The sequence below is a fragment of the Ctenocephalides felis genome, unplaced genomic scaffold (genome assembly GCF_003426905.1).
Source record: "Ctenocephalides felis isolate EL2017-DRISC unplaced genomic scaffold, ASM342690v1 CF-g0.4_SCAFFOLD_00845, whole genome shotgun sequence".
Classification (NCBI taxonomy): domain Eukaryota; kingdom Metazoa; phylum Arthropoda; class Insecta; order Siphonaptera; family Pulicidae; genus Ctenocephalides; species Ctenocephalides felis.
This window is the reverse complement of record NW_020536999.1, coordinates 2,468,294-2,491,590: the sequence shown is the minus strand read 5'-3', so window position 1 is coordinate 2,491,590 and position 23,297 is coordinate 2,468,294. Positions and strand designations below refer to the sequence as shown.

At 31.2% G+C, this 23,297-nt stretch overlaps 1 protein-coding gene across 1 annotated transcript in view; it reads right to left on the bottom strand.

The window, feature by feature from the left end:
• The window catches only part of LOC113364044 (patronin-like), a 64,288-nt gene continuing 40,991 nt past the window's right edge, over nt 1–23,297 (bottom strand). The window contains exons 20-29 of the mRNA XM_026606504.1: nt 21,618–22,205; nt 21,288–21,560; nt 19,085–19,317; nt 18,895–19,020; nt 18,583–18,819; nt 16,966–17,221; nt 8,964–9,191; nt 8,566–8,884; nt 4,395–4,584; nt 1–288 (exon numbers count right to left, since the gene is read on the bottom strand). Of these exons, the coding sequence (XP_026462289.1) occupies nt 4,440–4,584; nt 8,566–8,884; nt 8,964–9,191; nt 16,966–17,221; nt 18,583–18,819; nt 18,895–19,020; nt 19,085–19,317; nt 21,288–21,560; nt 21,618–22,205 (2,405 nt within the window). The 3' untranslated portion in view covers nt 1–288; nt 4,395–4,439. The remainder of the gene's footprint in view (nt 289–4,394; nt 4,585–8,565; nt 8,885–8,963; nt 9,192–16,965; nt 17,222–18,582; nt 18,820–18,894; nt 19,021–19,084; nt 19,318–21,287; nt 21,561–21,617; nt 22,206–23,297) is intronic.

Below are 23,297 nucleotides of genomic sequence, written 5' to 3'. Positions count from 1 at the left end.
CATTTCAACTTAAAAAAAAAACTTGTTGCATTTTTCACCCTTGACTCTCTCTCTCCATCTCGCTCTCTCATGAGAGACAGAAAGAGATGCAAATACACATTGAAAAAGTTCATTATCAATTATTATTAAATTTATTTCATTATTGTTAATCTCAAATTCATAATAATCATAATAATGATGATGATAATAATAATAATAATAAGCATAGGCGGCAGTATTCATAATTTCTTTAGCTTTAGTGTTTTTGCATTTTTGCATTTTTTCATTTTTGTTGCAGTTGTTTGGTTTCTGAAAGAAAACCGATTTGTTTTTGATTTATAAATATCGAACCGAAGGCAATACTAAACATAAAATGTACAAAAAATATAAAATCAAAAAATACCCATTTTTTGTCATGATCGTAAAAAGGGATCGAGGGGGAGATGTTTTATATATATATATATATATATATATATATATATATATAATTGTTTTGCCCATCCTTTTCTAATACGTTTCGACACGTAAAGTGTGTCATCATTCAATAAATTTAAATTCCAAGAAATCAGATTTAAAAAACATCAAACCCAAAATTTTTTTTCCATTTTTTTCCAAAATTTTTTTTCCCCAATTTTTTTTCTCAAATTTTTTTCCCAAATTTTTTTTCCAATTTTTTTTTTCCCAAACATTTTTTTCCAAAATAAAAATTCTTGGGAAATAAAAGAAGAATGTTTTTCGTGAATTAAAATATAAAAAAAATATCAAATTATTTATCAAGTAAAAATAAATATATCATACAAAACCAAAACAAATAAATATAGAAACAATAATTTTAATTAAAAAAAAACAAAAATTCTTGAGAAATAAAATAAGAATGTTTTTTGTGAATTGAATTTGTCAGTTTGTTTCAAATTTTGTGTTTTGTTTTTCCCCGGTGTACGATTTATTATTGAATGGCGATGACACACATCGAGAGTCGAAACGTAAAAATGAAAAATAAGAATCAATGGGTAAAAAAAATTTTTGGGGGAAAAAAAGTCTTTGATTTTCTGAGGAAAAAAAATTGTGAAGAAAATTTTTGGAGAAAAAAATTTTGGAAAAAAAATTTTTGGGAAAAAAATTTGGGGGAAAAAATTTTTGGGAAAAAAATTTTTTGGGGAAAAACCATGGACTATATATATATAATTTTTGATTTTCTGGGAAAAAAAATTTTGGAAAATGTTTTTTTTTTGGGAAAAAAAATTTGGGAGAAAAAATTTTTGGGAAAAATTTTTTGAGAAAAAAATTTTTAGGGTAAAAACTATGGACTATATATATATATAATCTTTGATTTTCTGTGAAAAAAAATTTTGTGAAAAAATTTTTTTGGAAAAAAACATTTTTTGGGAAATAAAAAATGAAAAGTCGATTTAAAAAAAGGACATATTTGTGTTAATCAAATTTGTCATTTGTTTAGAAATAAAGTTTCAAATTTAGTGTCTCGGTTTAGTCTAGTTTGATGATTTACTGAATGATGATGACACACATCCCGTGTCGAAACGTAAAAATAAAAAGTGAAAATTAATACATCAGTTTTATTAAAAAAAAATCGATTTTTGAATAATTTTTCAAAGATATAAAAAACATTACCACGTTTCGGAACTAGATATGTTCCATCATCAGGTTTTTTTCTATTAAAGATGTAGTAGTTATGTTCCTGTTGATTTTTCTTAACTAAATTTAGTCTTTAAAATTAGTCAATTTTTTTTTAATAATTTTGCTTCAAACTTTGTATTTTGGTTTATTTCTGATTTAATTCACTGAATGGTGATGGCACACATTGGGTGTCGAAACGTAAAACTAAAAAACAAAAAAGACGATTTAAAAAAGAGGAATTTTTTGTGTTAATTGAATTTGTCATTTTTTAGAAAGAAATTTGTTTCAAATTTTGTGCCTAGGTTTAGTCTAGTCTGATGATTTATTGAACGATGATGACACACATCATGTGTCGAAACGTATATATAGAAAGAGGTAAAAATTAATACACCAGTTTTCTCAAAAATCTCCGATATTTTAATATACTGATTTATGTTTCTTTTCCAATTATATATATATATATATATATATATATATATATATATATATCAATCATCTCCCCCCAAAATCCTTCATTAATTTTTTTAAGTATAACTTTTAAGTATGCGTAAACTTTTTTTATGCTTAATCGATTTCATCAGAATTAAAGCATAAGAATTATTATTAATTCAATTTAAATTTAAAACATATTATGCAGATTGCAATTGTTATTTACAAGTATTTATTTATTATTTTAATTGCTCTATTAATTGCAAAATGTATATGTATATATATGTATATATATATATATATATATATATATATTATATATATACATATACATGTTTTATAAATATTAAATATATAAGTATGAACAATTTCATTAATTACATTGACAAAAGCAGATTATAAGATAATAAAAACATACATGGTGACGATATAGGTAAATATATATATATATATATATATATATATATATATATATATATATATGAATTTCTGAACCTTTTTTATTCATTTTTTAATTATTTTATTCAACGTCTCCAGAATATAAGATGTTCCCTTTTTCAGAAACTATTGATAGCAAGTAAATAATTTATTATTATATATTTATACACTTATTTAATCATTTTAAATCTGAAAGAATTTTCTTTTAACCTTTTTTAAAAATATATTTTTAATATAAACTTTTAACACATATGAAAATGCACCAATGTCCCGGACAAAAAAATGACCTCGATAAAAAAATGTCCTGTTTTCTTTTCAAAATTTTTGTATCAGAGTGTATAAAACTAATTGCACAGAATTTAAATAAATTTTATCTAGTTTTTACTAAAATAAATAAAAAAGAGTGTCCCAGAAGAAGTTTCTGAAATATTTACTGAACTGCAGAAAAATGTCCCCAATTAACATCTTACAAAATAGCAAATAAACAAGGGTGAGTCAACACTTGTTTTTTCCAAAAATTTTGCACTGAAATGTATACAAGAGATGATACGTAAAGTTGATAAAATTGTATCTAGTTTCTGCTAAACTAAATAAAAAGGAGTGTCCTAAAAGAAGATTTCGAGTTATTTGACAAAATGTGAAAAAATATCCCAAATAACGTAGCAAATTTTTAAATACATAAGGGCAACAACAAGCTTGTTTTTTCCCCCCAAAAAATTGTGTCAGAGTGAATAAAACTGTTTGCACAGAATTTAAGTAATTTTTATCTACTTTCTGGTAAACTAACTTAAAGAAAGTGTCCAAGAAGAAAATTTCGTGTTATTTGATAAATTGCAGAAGTGTCCCAAATATGAAAATATTGAAACGCATAAGGGCGAGTTCAAACTTGTTTTTCTCAAAATTTTTGTTTCAGTGTGTGTAAACAATTTTAAACCGGATTGTTATAAATGTTATCTAGTTTATGTTAAGAAAAAAAAGTGTCCACGAAGAAGTTTACAAGTTATTTAATAAATTGCAGAAAATTGTCCCATTTTAACAAGTCGCAATTACTAATACATAATCATAATGAAATACATAAGGGCAAATTTCAACCTTATTTTTTTTTCAAAAATTTTGTACCAGAGCGTATAAAGCATTTGGCATAGAATGGTAGTAAATTTTATCTAGTTTTTGCTAAGCTAGCTTAATATATATGTTCAAGAAGAAATTTTGAAGTTATTTAACAAAATGTAGAAAAGTGTCCCAAATTAACATGAGACATCTTGGAAATTTTGAAATGCCTAAGGTCAAGTTCAAACTTGTTTTTTCCAAAAAAATTGTAACATGGTGTATAAAATAGTTTGTATACAAATGTTATAAATTTCATCTAGATTTTGCTAAACTAACTAAAAAAGAGTGTTACAAAAAAGTTTTTAAATTATTTACCAAAATGTAAAAAAGTGTACCAAATTCATCAAACAGATTTAAACTCATTACTGGTGATAAACAAACATACTAACAAAACTGAAAATCTGTTAAGAAAATGTATTGCAAAATTTCGTTTTTAAAAAGATGAAAAATAAATTCTTTAAATTTTCAAATTATTAAATAAGTATAATAATAATGTATAATGTATAACAATTTTTATACATGTTATCAATAGTTACTAAAGAAGTAGACATCCTACATACCCGGAACGTTGATTAAAATAATTGAAAAATTGAATAAATAATTTTTTGAAGAAAAATGAAGCCCTTGGTTCAATTATATATATATATATATATATATATATACACATATATATCTTTTTCCCTATGTCGTCCCCAACTATAATTACTTTGACACATAATCGTTTAAGAAAATCCATAATAAAAAAAATAATTTATCTATCTGTACGTGTAGTAGTGTAGATGTATATAATATGGTACATTTACCAGTGACTCTAAATTCCACCAAATTCCATTTGCCATTCGATGTGATCAGATGACGAGCGTCATGTCGCGTTTGTTGGGCAAATTGACCTTTTTGCCCTGCCAAAGGGAATTGTGAATCGTGAAGGCGTCTATTGTTACTGTTAAATGCTTCGTGTGCACTTGAGAGAAACATTTGCCACCGGAATTGTATCTGAAAAGTAAAGGAGATGTTAATAGGAATTGACGGATATAGTCGTCATGGAGAAGTGGCAGAATTTTGGGTATTGATAAGTATATTCGTCATGCGTTGGGAATAGAAATATGTAACAATGTGTAAGAATACTTTTAACCAGTTATTTGTACTTGACGAATATACTCGTCATGGAAAATTGTCAGTGTCAGTATTTTGTGTACTGACGAGTATATTCATAAAACATATGTAAACATTCTCTCATAAAATTTGCTTAGCCAGTTATCTGTAATTGACGAATATACTCGTCATAGGTAAGTGGCAAAATTTTATTTATTGACGAGTATATTCACAGAATATGTAAATATGTCAAAATTTTCTCATAAAGTTCTCTTAACTAATTATCTCAACCGGTCATGTTTAATTGACAAATATACTCGTCATGAGAAGGTAAGTATTCGAAGCAAATATTAATATTATAGAACAAATGCTTAGAAAAAGGGAATCTACTGACGAGCAAACCAAAAATAAAATAAAAAAGAGACTACTAACAAGTAAAATAAAAATGAAAAAGGACCGTACTGATAAAAATGTCGGCAGAGAAAGGGACTCTACTGACGAGCAAACCAAAAAATAAATTAAAAAAGAAACTCTACAAACGAGCAAACTGAAAATAAAATTAAAAGAGACTTACTGACGAGCAAACCAAAAATAAAATAAAAACGAATCTCTACTGACAAGTAAATTGAAAATGAAAGTAATAAGGGTCTCTACTGACGATCAAAATAAAAATGAAATTAAGAAAAAGCCATATTGATGGCCACAAAAAATAACGGGAGGAAAAGGGACTCTACTGACGAACAAACTAAATAAAAAAGGGACTCTACTGACCAGCAAACTGAAAATAAAATAAAAAAGGGACTCTACTGACGAGCAAATTGAAAATAAAATAAATATAAAAAAACTCTACTGTCGAGCAAACTGAAAATAAAATAAATAAGAGACTCTACTGTCGAGCAAACTGAAAATAAAATAAATAAAAAGGAACTCTACTGACGAGCAAACTAAAAATAAAATAAATAAAAAGCGACTCTACTGACAAAATAAAAATAAATTAAAAAGGGACTCTATTGTCGATCAAATTAAAAATAAAATAAAAAGGGGTCTCTACTGATGACCAAACTGAAAATAAAATAAATAAAAAGGGACTCTACTGACGAACAAACTGAAAATAATATAAATAAAAAGAGACTCTACTGACGTTCAAAATAAAAATAAAAAAATACCTAACTGATAAAAATGTCGGTAGAAAAAGGGACTCTAAACATAAAATAAAAAGGACTCTGCTGACGCGCAAACTGAAAATTAAAAAAAAGGAACTCTACTGACGACCAAAATAGAAATAAAATTAATAAAGGTCCATACTGATGACCAGATAAAAATGCCACAAGAAAAGGGACTCTACTGACGAGCAAACTGGAAATAAAAAGGGACTCAACTCATGAACAAACTGAAAATGAAATAAAAATAGATTCTAGTGACGATCGAACTAAAATTAAAAAAGGACTCTACTAACGAGCAAATAAAAAATAAGGCAAAAGGGACTCTATTGACAAACAAACTGAAAATAATAGTAAAAAGGAACTGTACTGATAACCAAAAAAAAAACTGGAAGAGAAAGGGGCCCTACTGGCGATCAAATTAAAAAGAACAGAAAAGATAAAAAAGATAAAACTAAAAATAAAAATAAAAAACTAATTTGCCAAATAAATACATAGGTAGAGAAAAGGACTCTACTGGCAAGAAAACTAAAAATAAGATAAAAAGAGACTACTGACGAGCAAAATGACATAAGAAAAATCAATATTCAAAAAATGAAAGAAATGGGGAACTTTACTGACGAGCAAAATGAAATAAAAGAAAAGAGACTCTACTGACGAGCAAAATGACATAAAATAAATCTATATGCAAAAAATAAATGAAAGAGAAACTCCACTCACGAGCAAAATGTATTTAAAAAAAGCGAACTCTACTGCCGCAAAAACTAAAAAGTGTATATTTAAGAGTAGACGTCAACGGTGATCAGTAGAAAACCCAGAACAAAAGTACTAATTTCAAACTTTAACGAACTTTCATAATTAAACCTACTTTTCGTAAGCCTATAATATGTTATAACATTCCTAACACTCCACATGAAAAAATCGATTAAATTCTTACTTATAAGAAAGAAAAAATAAGTTTTTTTTTAATCAATTCAATTTGGATGAAGGGTACGTAAAACCTTTGTAAATATTTAAGGGTTGTTATTGTTAAGAAAATTACAAAAACAAAATTTTTAAATCATTATAAAGTTCACTTCAATAATAAAAATAATAATACTGATCCGATTAGCAAAACTGATGATGTTCATAGAAATTGAGCAAAAAATCCATATTTCAATCATAAATATTTAGGTAAAAAATTTTTTTTCAGCAAAATCCTGAAATACGTGTCAAATGATTTTATGTATAATATGTGTAAAATAAATCAGACAATTCTAAAATGTGACATTTTATTTTTCCGAAAATCCGTACGATTTGTAAAAGAATGACCCTCATATATGTGTAACATTATTACAATTTAATCCAATTTTAGTTTGATATGTTTCCAATATATGCACATGTCAAATTAAATATTTTATTAACTTCCCGAAGGAGAAGTTTATGTTTTCATAAAAAAATCCGATTCGCTAATTTTATGTTTTCTCGACGTTTCAAGCCATTCTGAATCGAATGAGACCAACTTTGGAAAAAGTATGTGTGTGTGTGTGTGTGTGTGTGTGTGAACAGATTTTTTGCCGTAAATCGACGTTTTCTCCAAAACGGCTGGACCGATTTCAAAAATTTAAAAGCCATTTGATGTATCTCGATGAGGACTATCGTCTCTGAGTTTTGTGCGGCAATCGGCCGGGCCGTTTCTTTGTAAATTGCAGAAAAGTGAAAAATTTTCGTCCACGTTTTAGCCCGCAATTCTGAATCGATTCTGAAAATTCAAAAACCATTCGATAGATATTGGTTGGGAATCGTGCTGATTAGTTTTTGGTAAAGATCGGCCGGGCCGTTTTCTTGTAATAACGTTTTTTTAAAAAAAAAATCGACGATTTTTATGATTTTTTTTTTTGACGGTAGATACCATAGTTTTCTAGGTCATACTAAAATATTACGGCCCTACGACAACTCGTTTAGCTTTAAAAATTCGTCAAAGTTTGCAAAAATTGGTATAGTTTTTTTGACATTTGTCAAAATTAGACTTTTGATCGACGTTTTCTCAAAAGCGCCTGAACCGATGTCAGAAATTTAAAAGCCATTTGATATATTTCGGTGAGGACTATCGTTTGTCAGTTTTGTGCGACGATCTGCCAAGTCGTTTCTTTGCAATTTGAAAAAAAGTGTTAAACTTTTCGTCCACATTTAAGCTCATCCTACCGAACCGATTTTGAAAAATCAAAAACTGTTCGAAAGATATTAGTTGGGAATGGTACTGATTAATTTTAGGTGAAAATCTACCGAGCCGTTTTCTTGTAATTAACCGTTGAAAAAAAGTGTTAAACATTTCGTCCACATTTAAGCCCATCCTACCGAACCGATTTTAAAAAATCAAAAACTGTTCGAAAGATATTAGTTGGGAATGGTACTGATTAATTTTAGGTGAAAATCTACCGAGCCGTTTTCTTGTAATTAACTGTTGAAAAAAAAATTTAAGCCGATTTTCATGTAACTTTTTTTGGCGATATACATCATGTTCTTATAGAACTTACTGTAATATTACGGCCTTACAACAGTTTAATTTTAAAAATTCGTCAAACTTTGCTAAAATTATTATCGTTTTTTTTAAAAGTAGGATTGATGAAGTATATTATTTACACTTTTTTTTGATTAAGTCGATCATTTACACATATCGGGAAGTTCATGTAACTTGCCTCAAGGCTAAATACCAAACCAACTAGTTATTTTTTCTACTTACTTGAAAAACTTATCAAACATCTTATCATCGACCACCTTGGGTCCAGTCCCGTACAACTTGATAACCTTATCATCGATTCCCATACCGGCAGCACCACCCATCTCTCCATCCTGGGTATCGTATCCATAGAGTGCCCTAAATTGACAACCAGCATCACGAAAGAGTATCAGGAAATGTTTGCACTCGGATCTCATCATCTCGTCCAGGACTCTTCGTTTGGCTGTCTCGTTGACAGCACCAGGAAAGACACAGTACTCGACTGCATTCAGCATTATGTTACGATTACTTTTGGCCAGGGGTTGTTTGTAGAGCCTTGGACCTGGGGGTAAAGAAATTTGGTAAGGCATACTTATAAACTTAACGATGGCCTGTTTGCTGGTAGCCAAACTATTTATTACCATTATAGTGGTCCATCATGAGGCTGCCAGCAGCACTGCTGACATCGCTTGCTGCATCATCAAACCCTCCACTGCTTCCTGGACCACCTCTTCGACCACTGCTGTACAGGCCTCGAGAAGGAGGCAGAGAACCTGGACCAAGGCCACCTGAAGGCGAAGGTAAATGCCTGACTCCTGGAGAGGGAGCCCTTCGAGGAGGCGTCGCTCGGCCTAAACCGGAATCGGTATCTAGACAAAGTACATTGAATTAGTATTTTTTTTTTTTTTTGGGTATTGTGAAGAATAAATTAGTAGACATTTAGGTGCCCATGATAGATGAAAAATAAGTAGAGAACAAGTAAATAGAGAAATGTTAGTAAGAACAATTGTCCATGATGAATAAATGTTTTTTTCCTAATTTATTATTGGCTTTTTAGACTGTACATTTATGAGCTGATTCTTGGATAAAACAGAAATGTTACGGGTCTAACTTCGTATGAATAGGCAGTAACAAACTGTCTAAAAACTATGTATTTTGCACCAAACCTAACCTACAAAACGCACATACGTTATATAACAATTTTATCAAAAGTGCACCTTTCCGATGTTTCTTCGATAACACAAACGTGAAGTAAAGTTTTATGTGTAAAATGCCTGATCGCGCAACTTTTTGACAGTTTGTTATTTTTACTAATTCATACAAAGATAAGACCGTAAAATTTCTATTTTATCAGCGAATTGGTTCCTTAGCCACTTACAATTTTTAAAAATGTTTTAAATTGTCAATTTTAACTAATTTTTATATGCACTACTCGACCTGGATTCGATCCGGGCACCCTTGTATACGCGGGTCGAGAAAATAGTTAAAATTTTGTATTCATTATTAAATTAAATATATACATGATTAATTAAAAAAAATATAAATAACTAATTTATTACTAAACGTGAACCAAAAATGAATAAAATATAAATTGGTAAAAGAAACAAATCAGAACGCCGAAAAAATTATAAAGAGTAAGAATTAATTACACGATAGCACAAAAAATGATAGAAAATATTAAAATATAAAATTACAAGAAAAGTGAAAAATGAAAATAGAAGAAGCAACTATGTAGAAAATGAAATAACAAAAAAAAAAATAGATAAATGTGTAAAACAATATTTGTTTGTGTGCATGTGTACCTCAACCCATGACACTTTGTGTGGGTAAAAAAAATGTTACAAATGTTACAAAAATGTTAATTATTAATATTTATAGATCTTCGAAGACACCAACCTGTGACAATATTAAACATAAATAAAATTATCAATTATGAGTGAAAAAATATATCATATTTGGAAATATGAACACACATTTTGCACCATTTATTGAATAATATTAAAATTACATGCGTAACTTTCTGGTAACGTTTCGGGACTATAGTTTGTGTCATCAAAAATAAAAATATAAAATTATAATGTTATTATTATTATGAAATATAAAACAATCAGAATAGAGAACTAGAGAGGGCTAATAATTCTGCTCAGGAGACCAATGGCACTAGTATATAATAAGTTTTATAATAATATAATTTATAAAATTTAAGTATAAATCGTGTAATATTTTAATATCTGTTCTTGAATTTACAGTATTTTTTGCATGTGCTATTGATATCGATAAATCAATAAACCGTTTGAATAAATATTTTTCTTGAACATTAAATTTTGTTCACTCTGAATTTACCATATATCAGTAATTAATTAAATACAAATTGTCATTAGATTGAAAAGGTGTAAATTTAGAGTTATATGTATTTGTTTTATACGCATTATAAATACAAAAAAATACAAAAATCAAATATTGACTCAAAAAATAAAAATAAACTTCGGAACGGCCGAAAATCTGTCGGGAATATACCTAAAAGGTTCCAAATTTTTATGAAAATCGAATTTATGGTTTATGAATGCATAAAGGACAAACAGATATACATTCATTTTTATACATGGTCTGTTCAAAAAGTACCCGGAATTACTAATAATTAAATTTCGCGGGTCTGGAGTGTCTGATTGTCAAAATTTTTTTTTTATTGTGTTGGTATACATGCCCCTAAAGTATGATGAAATTTTCAGCTATATTCACTGTTTACTTTGTCTGTGGTAGTCGCTAAGGTTCGACGTGTTTTTCTGAGCTCGGCGATTTTTACAATGGAAGAATTGAAAAAGTCAAAGAATTTGTATTAAATTTTGCGTAAAAAATGAAATAAAGTGTTGCAAAGTGCAAAAATTCACCAGATATGGCTCCGTGTGACTTTTTCCTATTCCCAAAGTTGAAGAGACCCATGAAAGGACGGCGGTTTTCCTCGATTGAAGAAAATCGCCGAGAGTGCTCAAGGACACATCAAAAAGTGAATATCAAGGGTGCTTCGAAAATTGGAAAAAACGCTGGCATAAGTGTATTATATCTGGGGGGGACTACTTTGAAGGGGACCACATTAATGTAGACGAATAAATAAATATTTTTTTGAAAAAACGAAAATTACGAAAACTTTTTGAACAGACCTCGTATATGAATGACTTACACAAATATTTGCCTAGTCTCGAAACATTAGCATGAAGTTTAGTTTGTAACATTAATATTATCCAATAAATTTGCAGCATATATTTCCGAGATAATAACAAAAATTAGTTCACCATCACCTATATTCATTAAGTCACATTAGTATTAACATATACGTATAAAATTAGTCCAACACAAAACATATAGGTACACCTCCATCAATATCCCACAAAGCGTTTTTAATAAACACCACGATGAAACAATTTGTTTTATGTTAGAAAGAAACGTTTTCCTGTACCCCTACCACCGCAAAATAATTTAATTATAATCAATTATACCGCAAAGGTTCATTAACGAATTCGACTTTCTTCCTTTGAAATTCGACGAAGGATATTGATAAGTCGGTTGAAATTTCGTCCTTCCGCGCAATGTCGAAGACGCACCTCCGGCTTGCGGAATGTTGCTTAGATTTTCTAAAATAATCGATAATAAAATAATAAAAATACTTACACATAGTAAATTTCAATTCAATTTTGCACCCTGACTTACAAATAATAGTAAATCCTATTTAATTTTTGGTCGACCTTATATGGATTTCGATAAAAATCTTACTTGCGCAGAATTTAACATATACCTTTAAGTAAAAATGTAAGTAAATTTTTATATATATATTTTTTCAATATTGAAATATTGATGAACCGTTATACCATAAATAATGTTTTATGTAAAAAAAAAAATAATTTTGGACATAAGATAATTGATGTCTGGTAAACATAACACTGACATTAGATTTTGACGTAAGATTTAACATATATCAGAGCATTTAAGGAAATATTCTAGTGTAGAAATTCAAAAAAATGTTTTTACTTCTGTTCCATATTTGCAAATCTTGCAAAAATATGTGTACGAAAGAATTTTTAAAAATTTAAATTATTTTCGGAAATACACCTGCTTGACCACTATAAACCTCTTTTTCGCGAAATTTTAATGTGTTTTTCTCAAAACCGTCTTTTTCAATAAGATGCCCACGATTTCTCGACTTTTACTGAACCGATTTACTTGAATATTTCAGAGAATCTTCTTCATAGACATCTCTCGAGCATATACTAAACTCATCCCCAAATTTCAATTTTTACTATTTTTAAAAAAATCGTGAAACTCAAAGTGGTAAGAAGAATTATATATTTTTTCAAACTATCTACTTGAAATTTTCAGAGAATTTTCTTTATAGACTTCTTTCTTACGTATACTAACCTGATACCCAAATTTCAATTTTTACTATTTTTAAAAAATCGTGAAACTCAAAAAGTGGTAAGGAAAATTATATTTTTTTCAAACTATTTACTTGAAACTTTTAGAGAATCTTCTTTATAGACTTTACTCTGGCGTATATTTGCCTCATCCCCAAATTTCAATGTTTACTATTTTGGAAAAATTCGAGAATACCTTAAAAGTGGTAAAAAAATGCTATTTTTTTTCAAACAGTCGCAATTATGTAAAAAAAAAAAATTAACTTAATTCTAGTATATGCATTTTTTTTCTTTTCGGAAAAAGAGCTAAAAGCGTGGACATGGTCACGTGTCAATTTTTTAGGACCTCCCCACCTCAACAATTGCTAATTTTTGAAATTATTTACATTTTTCTTTTCACATATTTATGTCTGTGCACTGATAAATAAATTATAGAAAAAATGGTAGTAAAAGAAACGGATTGCCTTTTATATAGAATATTTTAAAATTGCCCTAAAATTCATACTTCTACATTAAATACCCTCTTAAATATAAATTGTCATTAATTAAAATTTATAGAATTAAAATTCAGTTTTTATATTAAAAATTACTAATTTTTTGGTAAAAATAAAGCAGACTTTACATTTTAATTAAGCAAAATTTAACATAAATCAGCATTTGAGTACAAATTTCAAGTAAATTGGTACTTCTTTGATGTTACCCATAGATATTAAATTTTTCTCAATAATAAGTTGTTTTTTGTTATTTTTTTCGTTACTCCTACATATATACATAATTACTATTATGTATCATTTTAACATAAAGGAAAAATATTGAATTTAGAAAACTTGCTAACTCTTTGTCTATTTATTTGAATTCTTCTTCTTTAAATTTCTTTAAATTATTAATAAACGTATAACATTTCTTTAAATTTTGATATTAAACAAAATATACTTAAAGTTTGGAAATTTGATTTGCGTCTTAATATACAACTTTATGTTTTTACTTTCATATTTTTTTTTGCTTTTTAACGCTTCAGGCTGTGGATTTAATTTTTTTTATAAGTTACTCGATTCATATAGAGACCTATCATATATATTATATAATATATATATATATATATATATATATATATATATATATATATATTAATTTAATATGAACAAAACAGCACTCAGATTTGTTTAACACAACTTTATTTTATGATTACAGACGTTTCGAGACCATGGTGTGTCTCATCCTCAGTGTAATTTCAAAAACAGTTACTTATATACTACACATTCTTTAATAATTTATTTAAATTTTATTTAATTTTTGGTATACAAAAAACACCAACTATTCCTTGCAATGCTTGACACAGAATAGTTGGTGTTTTTTGTATACCAAAATTAAATAAAATTTAAATAAATTATTGTGTGTATAGTAACTGTTTTTGAAATTACACTGAGGATGACACACCATGGTTTTGTTCATAAAGTTGTGTTAAACATCTGAGTGCTGTTTTGTTCAATTAAACAATTAATATATATATATATATATATATATATATATATATATACTATCATTACCTCTAGAAGTTTTATACGAGCCTCGTCTGCCCAATCCTTGACTCGTTGACCTGCTAGGTGCATCCTCAGGAGATTCTAATCCAAAAATAATTACCAGATCTTTTTTTTTCAATTGATGTATAATAAAATAAGAAATGTATTATTATATTATTGTTATATAAAAACAAATACAGCAAAAATAAAACAATGATATATATATATACTATCATTACCTCTAGAAGTTTTATACGAGCCTCGTCTGCCCAATCCTGACTCGTTGACCTCCTAGGTGCATCCTCAGGAGATTCTAATCCAAAAATAATTACCAGATCAGTTTTTTTTTTCAATTGATGTATAACAAAATAAGAAATGTATTATTATATTATTGTTATATAAAAACAAATACAGCAAAAATAAAACAAATGTAAAACGAAGTGTTGATTTATCGATGAAGACAGGCTGTCTTGCGACTGTAGTAATCCCTCCTGATGGTGCCCCCAGATTGACTTTATGCCTTACGAGGGACAAAACAAAACAAAAATAAATAAAAGACTAAAAAAAGTTATACATGTTACTGTGGAAAGTAACTACAGGCCTATTAAAACACTAAAGGAACTTCCTAAAATATTGATAATTAGCAGTCTGAACATACACCGTGCATGTCCTAATCTCAATTAACATATAATTATTTCAATAAATTCGTGCCTTATTAAAAAAAAAAGCACATTTATCAGATATAGAACTTTGAGTTTTGTGGTAAAATAGACTAATGTTATGGCAATGCTGTGTTAGGCTCCGTTTTTCATATAAAATCTTACCAAAAATGTCAAAATGCTATGTTATTCTGTGCAGTCAAACGTCAACATGTAGGAAGTTAGATTTTATGTATAAAACCGCCTGGCTGCACGGCAACCGCGTAGCTTTTTGACAGCTTTTAGTACCAATTTTATAAGTTATTTATAAGCCATAACATTGATATGGTATTATATGGCAATATTGATCCATTTATTACTATCGAAAATCTCTAAATTTTACACACTTAATGAGCAGTAGATTAAATATGGCCTGTAGTTTCATATAAATGCAATTTTTATAAATAAAAAGCAGTGCAAAAGGGTTCATGAACAAAAATATAAACAAATATAGATATATACATGGTGCTAATAATAGAAGGGAATTATTAGAAGATAAGAAGATTAGTATAATTTCTGAGTGGGAATTATAGCTTTCCAAATCCTCCTCCCACAAAGTAATACCTAAAGGCTGTTTTCGAGGGTAAGAAACAAACAGAGGTTTTAGTCGGTATTAGGAAATGCGGTATTCCGGAATACCAAGAATTAAATTGGATATAATTTTGTTAAATTATTATTTAAAAAATAACTTATTGTTTTTTTTTTATTGTTTAGTTGAATATAGTTGTAGTTGTATATATAATTTTTTATATTTGTATTAGTAACTTTCATTTTTTTCTACATTTGTTTAAGATTACCGAAATACCGGTATTGAAATTTTTTATTTATCGTTATTGCATTCCCTAGTCGGTATTATACCCAAGCGGTACTAATTCCGGCATATTCAGACAAAAGACTTAGTCTGGGATGCACAAATGCATTTCCTTCGCCACCAAAAATAAAGCTTGGTATTAATAATGGACTTTTTGAGACCATCAACTTTTTTTTAAACTAGATCAACATCGTATAAAAAAATCAAAATGTATATTAACAAATTACTTATTTAATATGCACAACTAGTGTAACCGCCTAAAAACAAATGATTTTTGGGAATTTATATCAAAAAAAACTTTATCAATCATTTCAAAATTTTAAGAATATTTTATACATTTTTTAAGAATACATAGTAAAATTTTTGAAGAAAAAAATTAAATATTTATTAAGTTATCGCCGATCTCCAACGGCGCGACAAAAAAAAAGGCCTTTCACTGCTGCAGTGATTCCGGCCTTCTACGTGGATGAAATTAAAAAAATTATTATTCAACTATATAATATATATTGTCTGTAAAATGACCTACGATAGAAAAAAATCAAACATTGACAAAATAGTGGCGTTTAAAAAAAAGTTGAATTTTACCCAAAAATTTGGTCGTTTTTGGACTGCCAAAATTCGATTTTAGTTCCGATCAAAAAATCGTTAGTTCATTTTACGGAGAAGTATATATAGAACATGTGAAAAAAATTTGATAGTGATCGGATCATTTGTTTTTGAGTAACCGCTGCAGACAATTCGGAAAATGCTGTTTCGATAAAAACGCGTTTAAAGATAAAATGATCGTTATACTATATACTATGTATATACTCTTTAAATGGCTGTGACTCAAAAACTATTTAAGATATCGATTTAAAATTTTGGTATGTTATTTTTAAAGGTATAACCTATCGAAATATGGAAAAATTGAAAATTAGATTTTTTGATAATTTCACACTAGTTGTGCCCCTTGAATTATAATTCACTATTTATTCATTTAATAAAAAAATCCGCCAGGCTGATGCATCTTTACAAAAAAAAAGTTCAAAAATGAAAAAAGTTTCCTTTCTATTATCCCGAAAAGTTTTTGATTTAAACCTCTTGTTTGAACAACAGATCTAATAACGCAAACCTCTATGAATTATCATTACCACCATGTATATCATCTTAATCCACATAAAAAATTGCTCACCAAACAAACCAACAAAATAATCATTTCCACTTATTACCTGACAAATTGCTGCTCGATCCCTTCTTCCCCCGACTGTTGACCAGAGCCAAACTATCAGATATTTCCTGAGAATCGATATGTATTGTCTTAGGACGTTGTCTAGGTTTGCCACCGGCTGCGCTGCCTATCGTGGAACTACTCGAGCTATTAGTTTTGGTTCTGAGCCTGGGTGTCGTGCTGGTCTGGTTGGCGGCGTTCAATGGCGTCGTGATCTTCAGAGAGTGCATGAGCTCGTTCTTGTCTATCACCTTACCCTGGGGGAAGAGGATAGAGGAAAATTTAATCGAGAATTAAACTAGTGGTGTATGGCATCGTGCCTTAAGGCAAATTGCTGGAACTTCCCGTACCAAAAATTATTAATTTTTTAAAAACGACTAACAGTTTTGAAAAAAATCACTGAAAAAATTAGATTTTTAAGAAACTATAAATTTTTGACAAAAATTTACTTTTTTTGAAAAAAAGACTTTTTGAAGAAAAATTTATTTTGAAATATTTTGGAAATTCTGAACTTTTTTTCAAAGCAATCGTACTGCTTTAAGACGAATGCATAGAGACTTGCATAGAGACGAAATATCGAAGCGTCGCCGTCTAACGCATAAACATTGGTACGGAACCCAATGTAATGTAAACAAAATTTATACTTATTGTTAAAATCTCTATAAAATATCTGATAATTTGATGTGCATATGTTTAATGATCATTTTTGACCGCTAGATGGCATTTTTGTTTACTTTTTTTACTAGATCTCCTAAACTGCTAGACCTGCCTTCATGAAAATTTGACCAATTCTTCATCTTGTCAATACAAGTAAAATGCTTTTTGAATTTTTAAAATCGGACGCTCCGTTCTCTTAAAAACGGGGTTACCGTTTTCGGCACTTTTTGCCCCGTATCTTCGGAACGACTAGACCTGCCTTCGCCAAAAACTAATCAACACGTCTCCTTATCAATACGAATCGAATGTTTTACGAATTATTCAAATCGGTTAATCCGTGTTCTCGAAATCGTCGACGAAAATTTGTATCCGTACACACACACATACACACACACATACATCCATTTTTTTCTAAGGTATGCCAAAATGTTCAGAAGGTTTTCAAATGTGAAGATATATAAAAGTTTTCATTTTCGATTTTTTTGCGATTACTATAACTTGCCCTACGGGAAGTTAAAAATATTTTATGGAAAATAAAAAAAGATGTAATTTTTCATCCTCAAAAGCAATTGTTTTGTCAATACAAGTAGAAAGTTTTTTTGGATCATTCAAATCGGATGCTTAGTTCACTCAAAAACTGCCATTTTTTGCACATTTAGCTCTGTATCTCCAAAACCGCTGAACCTGCCTTTGCCAAAAACTAATAAGCACATCAACCTATCAATAGGGATCGAACGTTTTTTAAACCATTTAAATCGGTTGATACGTGCGCCCGAAAACGTTCACGAAAAAATGCGGACATACAAAACACACACACATCCATTTAGTTTCTGAGGTATGCCCCTTAAAAATGTTCAGAAACCTTCAAAACGTCGAGAAATGCAAAAATGTTCATTTTCGATTTTCAGCCCATTACTATAACTATCCTACGGCAAGTTAAAAATGGTCTTTTCATTATTACCTCTCTCTCGGCCTCCTCGATAGCCTTCTTCAACCTATGCCTGTCCAAAATTTCCTGTCTCCTCCTGGCTTGTTCTTCTTTCCGCCTCGATTTTTCTTCTTCGGCAGCCCTCTCTTTTTCCTTTTCCCTCTCCAAATCAGCTTCCCGTTTGGCCCTGTCCTCATCCTGCTTCTGTCTGCGCCTTAAGGAAAGTAGCATAATCTTTTCTTTCTTTCTTTCCATTTCGTCCACAGAATCCTAAAAAAAAATATACAAACTAGTTGTAAGTATTCTACCAAAACAATGTGTTGTGGATGTTTTGTTTATATTTACCGGATCTGGGTTGGCAAGATCAGTTCCTATGATGAGTGCTGCTGGTGTAGGTTGATCGTGACTTTTATCTCGATTCACATCGTTTTGATTTGTATTCCTATTTGGCTCGGCACTTAAAGTTTCCCTCTGAAATAAACATAACAATTTAGCAACATCACATTACACATAGCCTTTTTTTATATCATCTCACCTTATCCCTTACAATAACTCTTTCCCTGTCCAATTCGGCAGCCAGCATCTCCACATCCTTATTGAATTTATCATTAGTTTTGGTTTCCATTTGATGCGTATTGTTGTTCTGCATACTGTTGTTATTACTATGCTGTTGACTTTGTGTTGTCGAAGGTGTTCTTTTGGCTCTGAGTGGAGGTTTTGGTCGTTTAGGCTGTTTGTTGTCGTTGTCTTCGAATGATATATAGAAACCTGAAAATTAAAATGGTAATTTTATAGTTCATGATCTACAAACGCTCAGATAATATAGAACACTCTCAGAAGATCTACAAGACTCTCAGACGAGCTGCAAGACTCTCAGACCACCTGCAAGACTTTCGAACCATCTGCAAGACTCTCGGACCATCTGCAAGACTCTCGAACCATCTGCAAGACTCTCGGACCACCTGCAAGACTCTCGGACCACCTGCAAGACTCTCGGACCACCTGCAAGACTCTCGGACCACCTGCAAGACTCTCGGACCACCTGCAAGACTCTCGGACCATCTGCAAGACTCTCGGACCACCTGCAAGACTCTCGGACCACCTACAAGACTCTCGGACCACCTGCAAGACTCTCGGACCACCTGCAAGACTCTCGGACCACCTGCAAGACTCTCGGACCACCTGCAAGACTCTCGGACCATCTGCAAGACTCTCGAACCATCTGCAAGACTCTCGGACCATCTGCAAGACTATCGGACCACCTGCAAGACTCTCGGACCACCTGCAAGACTCTCGGACCATCTGCAAGACTCTCGAACCATCTGCAAGACTCTCGGACCATCTGCAAGACTATCGGACCACCTGCAAGACTCTCGGACCACCTGCAAGACTCTCGGACCACCTGCAAGACTCTCGGACCACCTGCAAGACTCTCGGACCACCTGCAAGACTCTCGGACCACCTGCAAGACTCTCGGACCACCTGCAAGACTCTCGGACCACCTGCAAGACTCTCGGACCACCTGCAAGACTCTCAGACCATCTGCAAGACTCTCAGACCATCTGCAACACTCTCATCATTTGCAAGACTCTCAGACCATCCGCAAGACTCTCAGACATTCTGCAAGACTCTCAGACATTCTGCAAGACTCTCGGACCATCTGCAAGACTCTCAGACCATCTGCAAGACTCTTAGACCATCTGCAACACTCTCATCATTTGCAAGACTCTCAGACCATCTGCTACAGTCTCAGACCATCTGCAACAGTCTCAGACCATCTGCAACAGTCTCAGACCATCTGCAACAGTCTCAGACCATCTGCAACAGTCTCAGACCATCTGCAACAGTCTCAGACCATCTGCAACAGTCTCAGACCATCTGCAACAGTCTCAGACCATCTGCAACAGTCTCAGACCATCTGCAACAGTCTCAGACCATCTGCAACAGTCTCAGACCATCTGCAAGACTCTCAGACCATCTGCAAGACTCTCAGATCATCTGCAAGACTCTCAGACCATCTGCAAGACTCTCAAAACATATGCAAGACTCCCAGACCATATGCAAGACTCCCAGACCATATGCAAGACTCTCAGACAGACTGCAAGACTCTCAGGCATTCTGCAATACTCTCAGACGTTCTGCAATACTCTCAGACGTTCTGCAAGACTCTCAGACGTTCTGCAAGACTCTCAGACGTTCCGCAAGACCGTCAGACAACCTGCAAGACTTTCAGACTAACTCTCAAACAATCTGCTAGACTCTCAGATGATATACAACACTCTCAGACGATCTGCAAGACTCTTAGATGATATACAACACTCCCAGACGATCTGCAAGACTCTTAGATAATATACAATACTCTCAGACGATCTGCAAGACGCTCAGATGATATACAACACTCTCAGACAATCTGCAAGACTCTCAGACGATATACAACACTCTCAGACGATCTGCAAGACTCTTAGATGATATACAATACTCTCAGATGATCTGCAACACTCTTAGACAATCTGCAAGATTCTCAGACGATCTACAAGACTCTAAGATGAAATACAAGACTATCAGACAATTTGCAAGAATCTCAGACAATCTTCAAGAATCTCAGACGATCTTCAAGACTCTCAGACCATCTGCAAGACTCTCAGACGACCTGCAAGACTCTCAGACGACCAGCAAGACTCTCAAATGACTTGCAAGACTCAGACGACCTGCAAAAAGTCAGAATTTCAATTTCTTACCTTTTTCATTAATCGAATTCTGATTGTCCTTAGGTAAAACACTAGGCCTCGTCGGACTGGGTATCCTGTAAGTCCTGCTTCCTGATGTGATGTGAAGACGAGAATTGATATTCCTGGATAAGGCCTCCATTTCATTATTCTGATCTTTGTACGGGCTACGACTAGTTGTTTGGATATCCTCTTCGTTCTCATCACCGATGAAGGAAATCGATTGGGGTGCCATCTCATCTATGGGGGGCGATTTTAAAGGCATTAGTCTGGCGTCACCTTCACCTGGGAAAATTGACCGATGAAATATTGTTTGATGTTAAACTAAAATTGTGTTATTACCTGACATGGGTCTATTATTGGTGTTCATCGACATGTTGGTATAATGTGATGTGACATCTCCACCGTTTGAGAAACTTTCATAAGGTCTACTCGGTTGGGCTCCATAGGGGCTCGTGGATTGCTGATTCTGGTTCGTGTACTGTGTTTGATTCGGTTGTTGGTTTGAGTATTGGTTCAGATTCTTAAACTGATTCTGCTGCTGCTGCTGTTGCTGCTGTTGCATCTGGTTACTATACCTCCTCTCCTGATACTGCTGATTCTGGTTCTGATACTGCTGGCTAGGATACTGATTATTCTGCTGCTGATTATAGTCATTCATCGGTTTACTGTAAGTCTGGTTATACTGCGGCTGGTTATTATAATTCCCTTGATTGTAATTCCCCTGTTGCGTTTGTGCTTGTTGCAACAAATGGTTGCCGTACTGATTGTTTCCCTGGTTTCCAAAATGAGTAGCGACTTGTATCGGTTGCATTTGGTTGTTGTATTGATGAGGTTGTGCTTGGAATTGGTTGAAATGCTGCTGAGGTTGTTGCGGTTGGTGTTGAGGTTCGTGGAGGACGAAACCGTTGTTTGGCATTTGGAAGGAATCTAAAAAAGAAATTGAACTAGTTGAAAGTGCCATTTAGCCTTAAGGGGCGCAACTAGTGTGAAACTTTGAAAAAATCGATTTTTGTTTTGTTTCATATTTCGTTAGATTACACCTTTATTAAAAACATATATTAAAAATAACATATTAAAATTTCAAATCGACATGTCAAATAGTTTTTGAGTTACAGCCATTTAAAAAAAAGTATACATATAGTATATAGTATAACGATCATTTTATCTTTAAACGCGTTTTTCTCGAAACAGCATTTTCCGAATTTGCTGCAGTGATTACTCAAAAACGAATGATCCGATCACTATCAATTTTTTTTTACATGTTGTGTATATAGTTCTCCGTAAAATGAACCTTCGATTTTTTGATCGGATTAAAAATCTAAATTTGGCAGTCGAAAAACGAGCAAAATTTTGGGTAAAATTCGACTTTTTTTTTAAAACGCCGCCATTTTGTCAATTTTTGATTTATTTTTTTTATCGTAGTTCATTTTACAGTCAATATTATCTAGTTTAACGAGAATTTTTTTTTTTGATTTCATCCACGTAGAGGCCGAAATCACTGCAGCAGTTAAGGGCCTTTTTTTTGTCACGCCGTTGGAGATCGACGATAACTTAAAAAAATATTTAATTTGTTCTTCAAAAATTTTACTATGTATTCTTAAAACATGTATAAATATATTTCTAAAATTTTGAAATGATTGATAAAGTAGTTTTTTTTAATATAAATTCCCAAAAATCACCTTTTTTTAGGCGGTTACACTAGTTGTGCCCCTTAAGACAAGTTCCATAAACTTCCGGAAATGTGTAATAATTGACTTAATCGAAAGAAAATGAGATTTAGATATTTAAATAAAATTAGTCAACTGTTTATTTCGAAAATAATGTTTGCGATTAAATCTAAACATTGCGATTTCCAATAGAATTTTCTCAAACACATTTAAATTAACTGTAATTATATTAATTATATGCAGAGACACTAGTGATTGTATGCCCTAAAATTATATATTATTTTAAATTTTAATGAGTTGATAATGTTTGACTCATAACATCACAAAAGCAACTTTTGACACAAATTTTGAC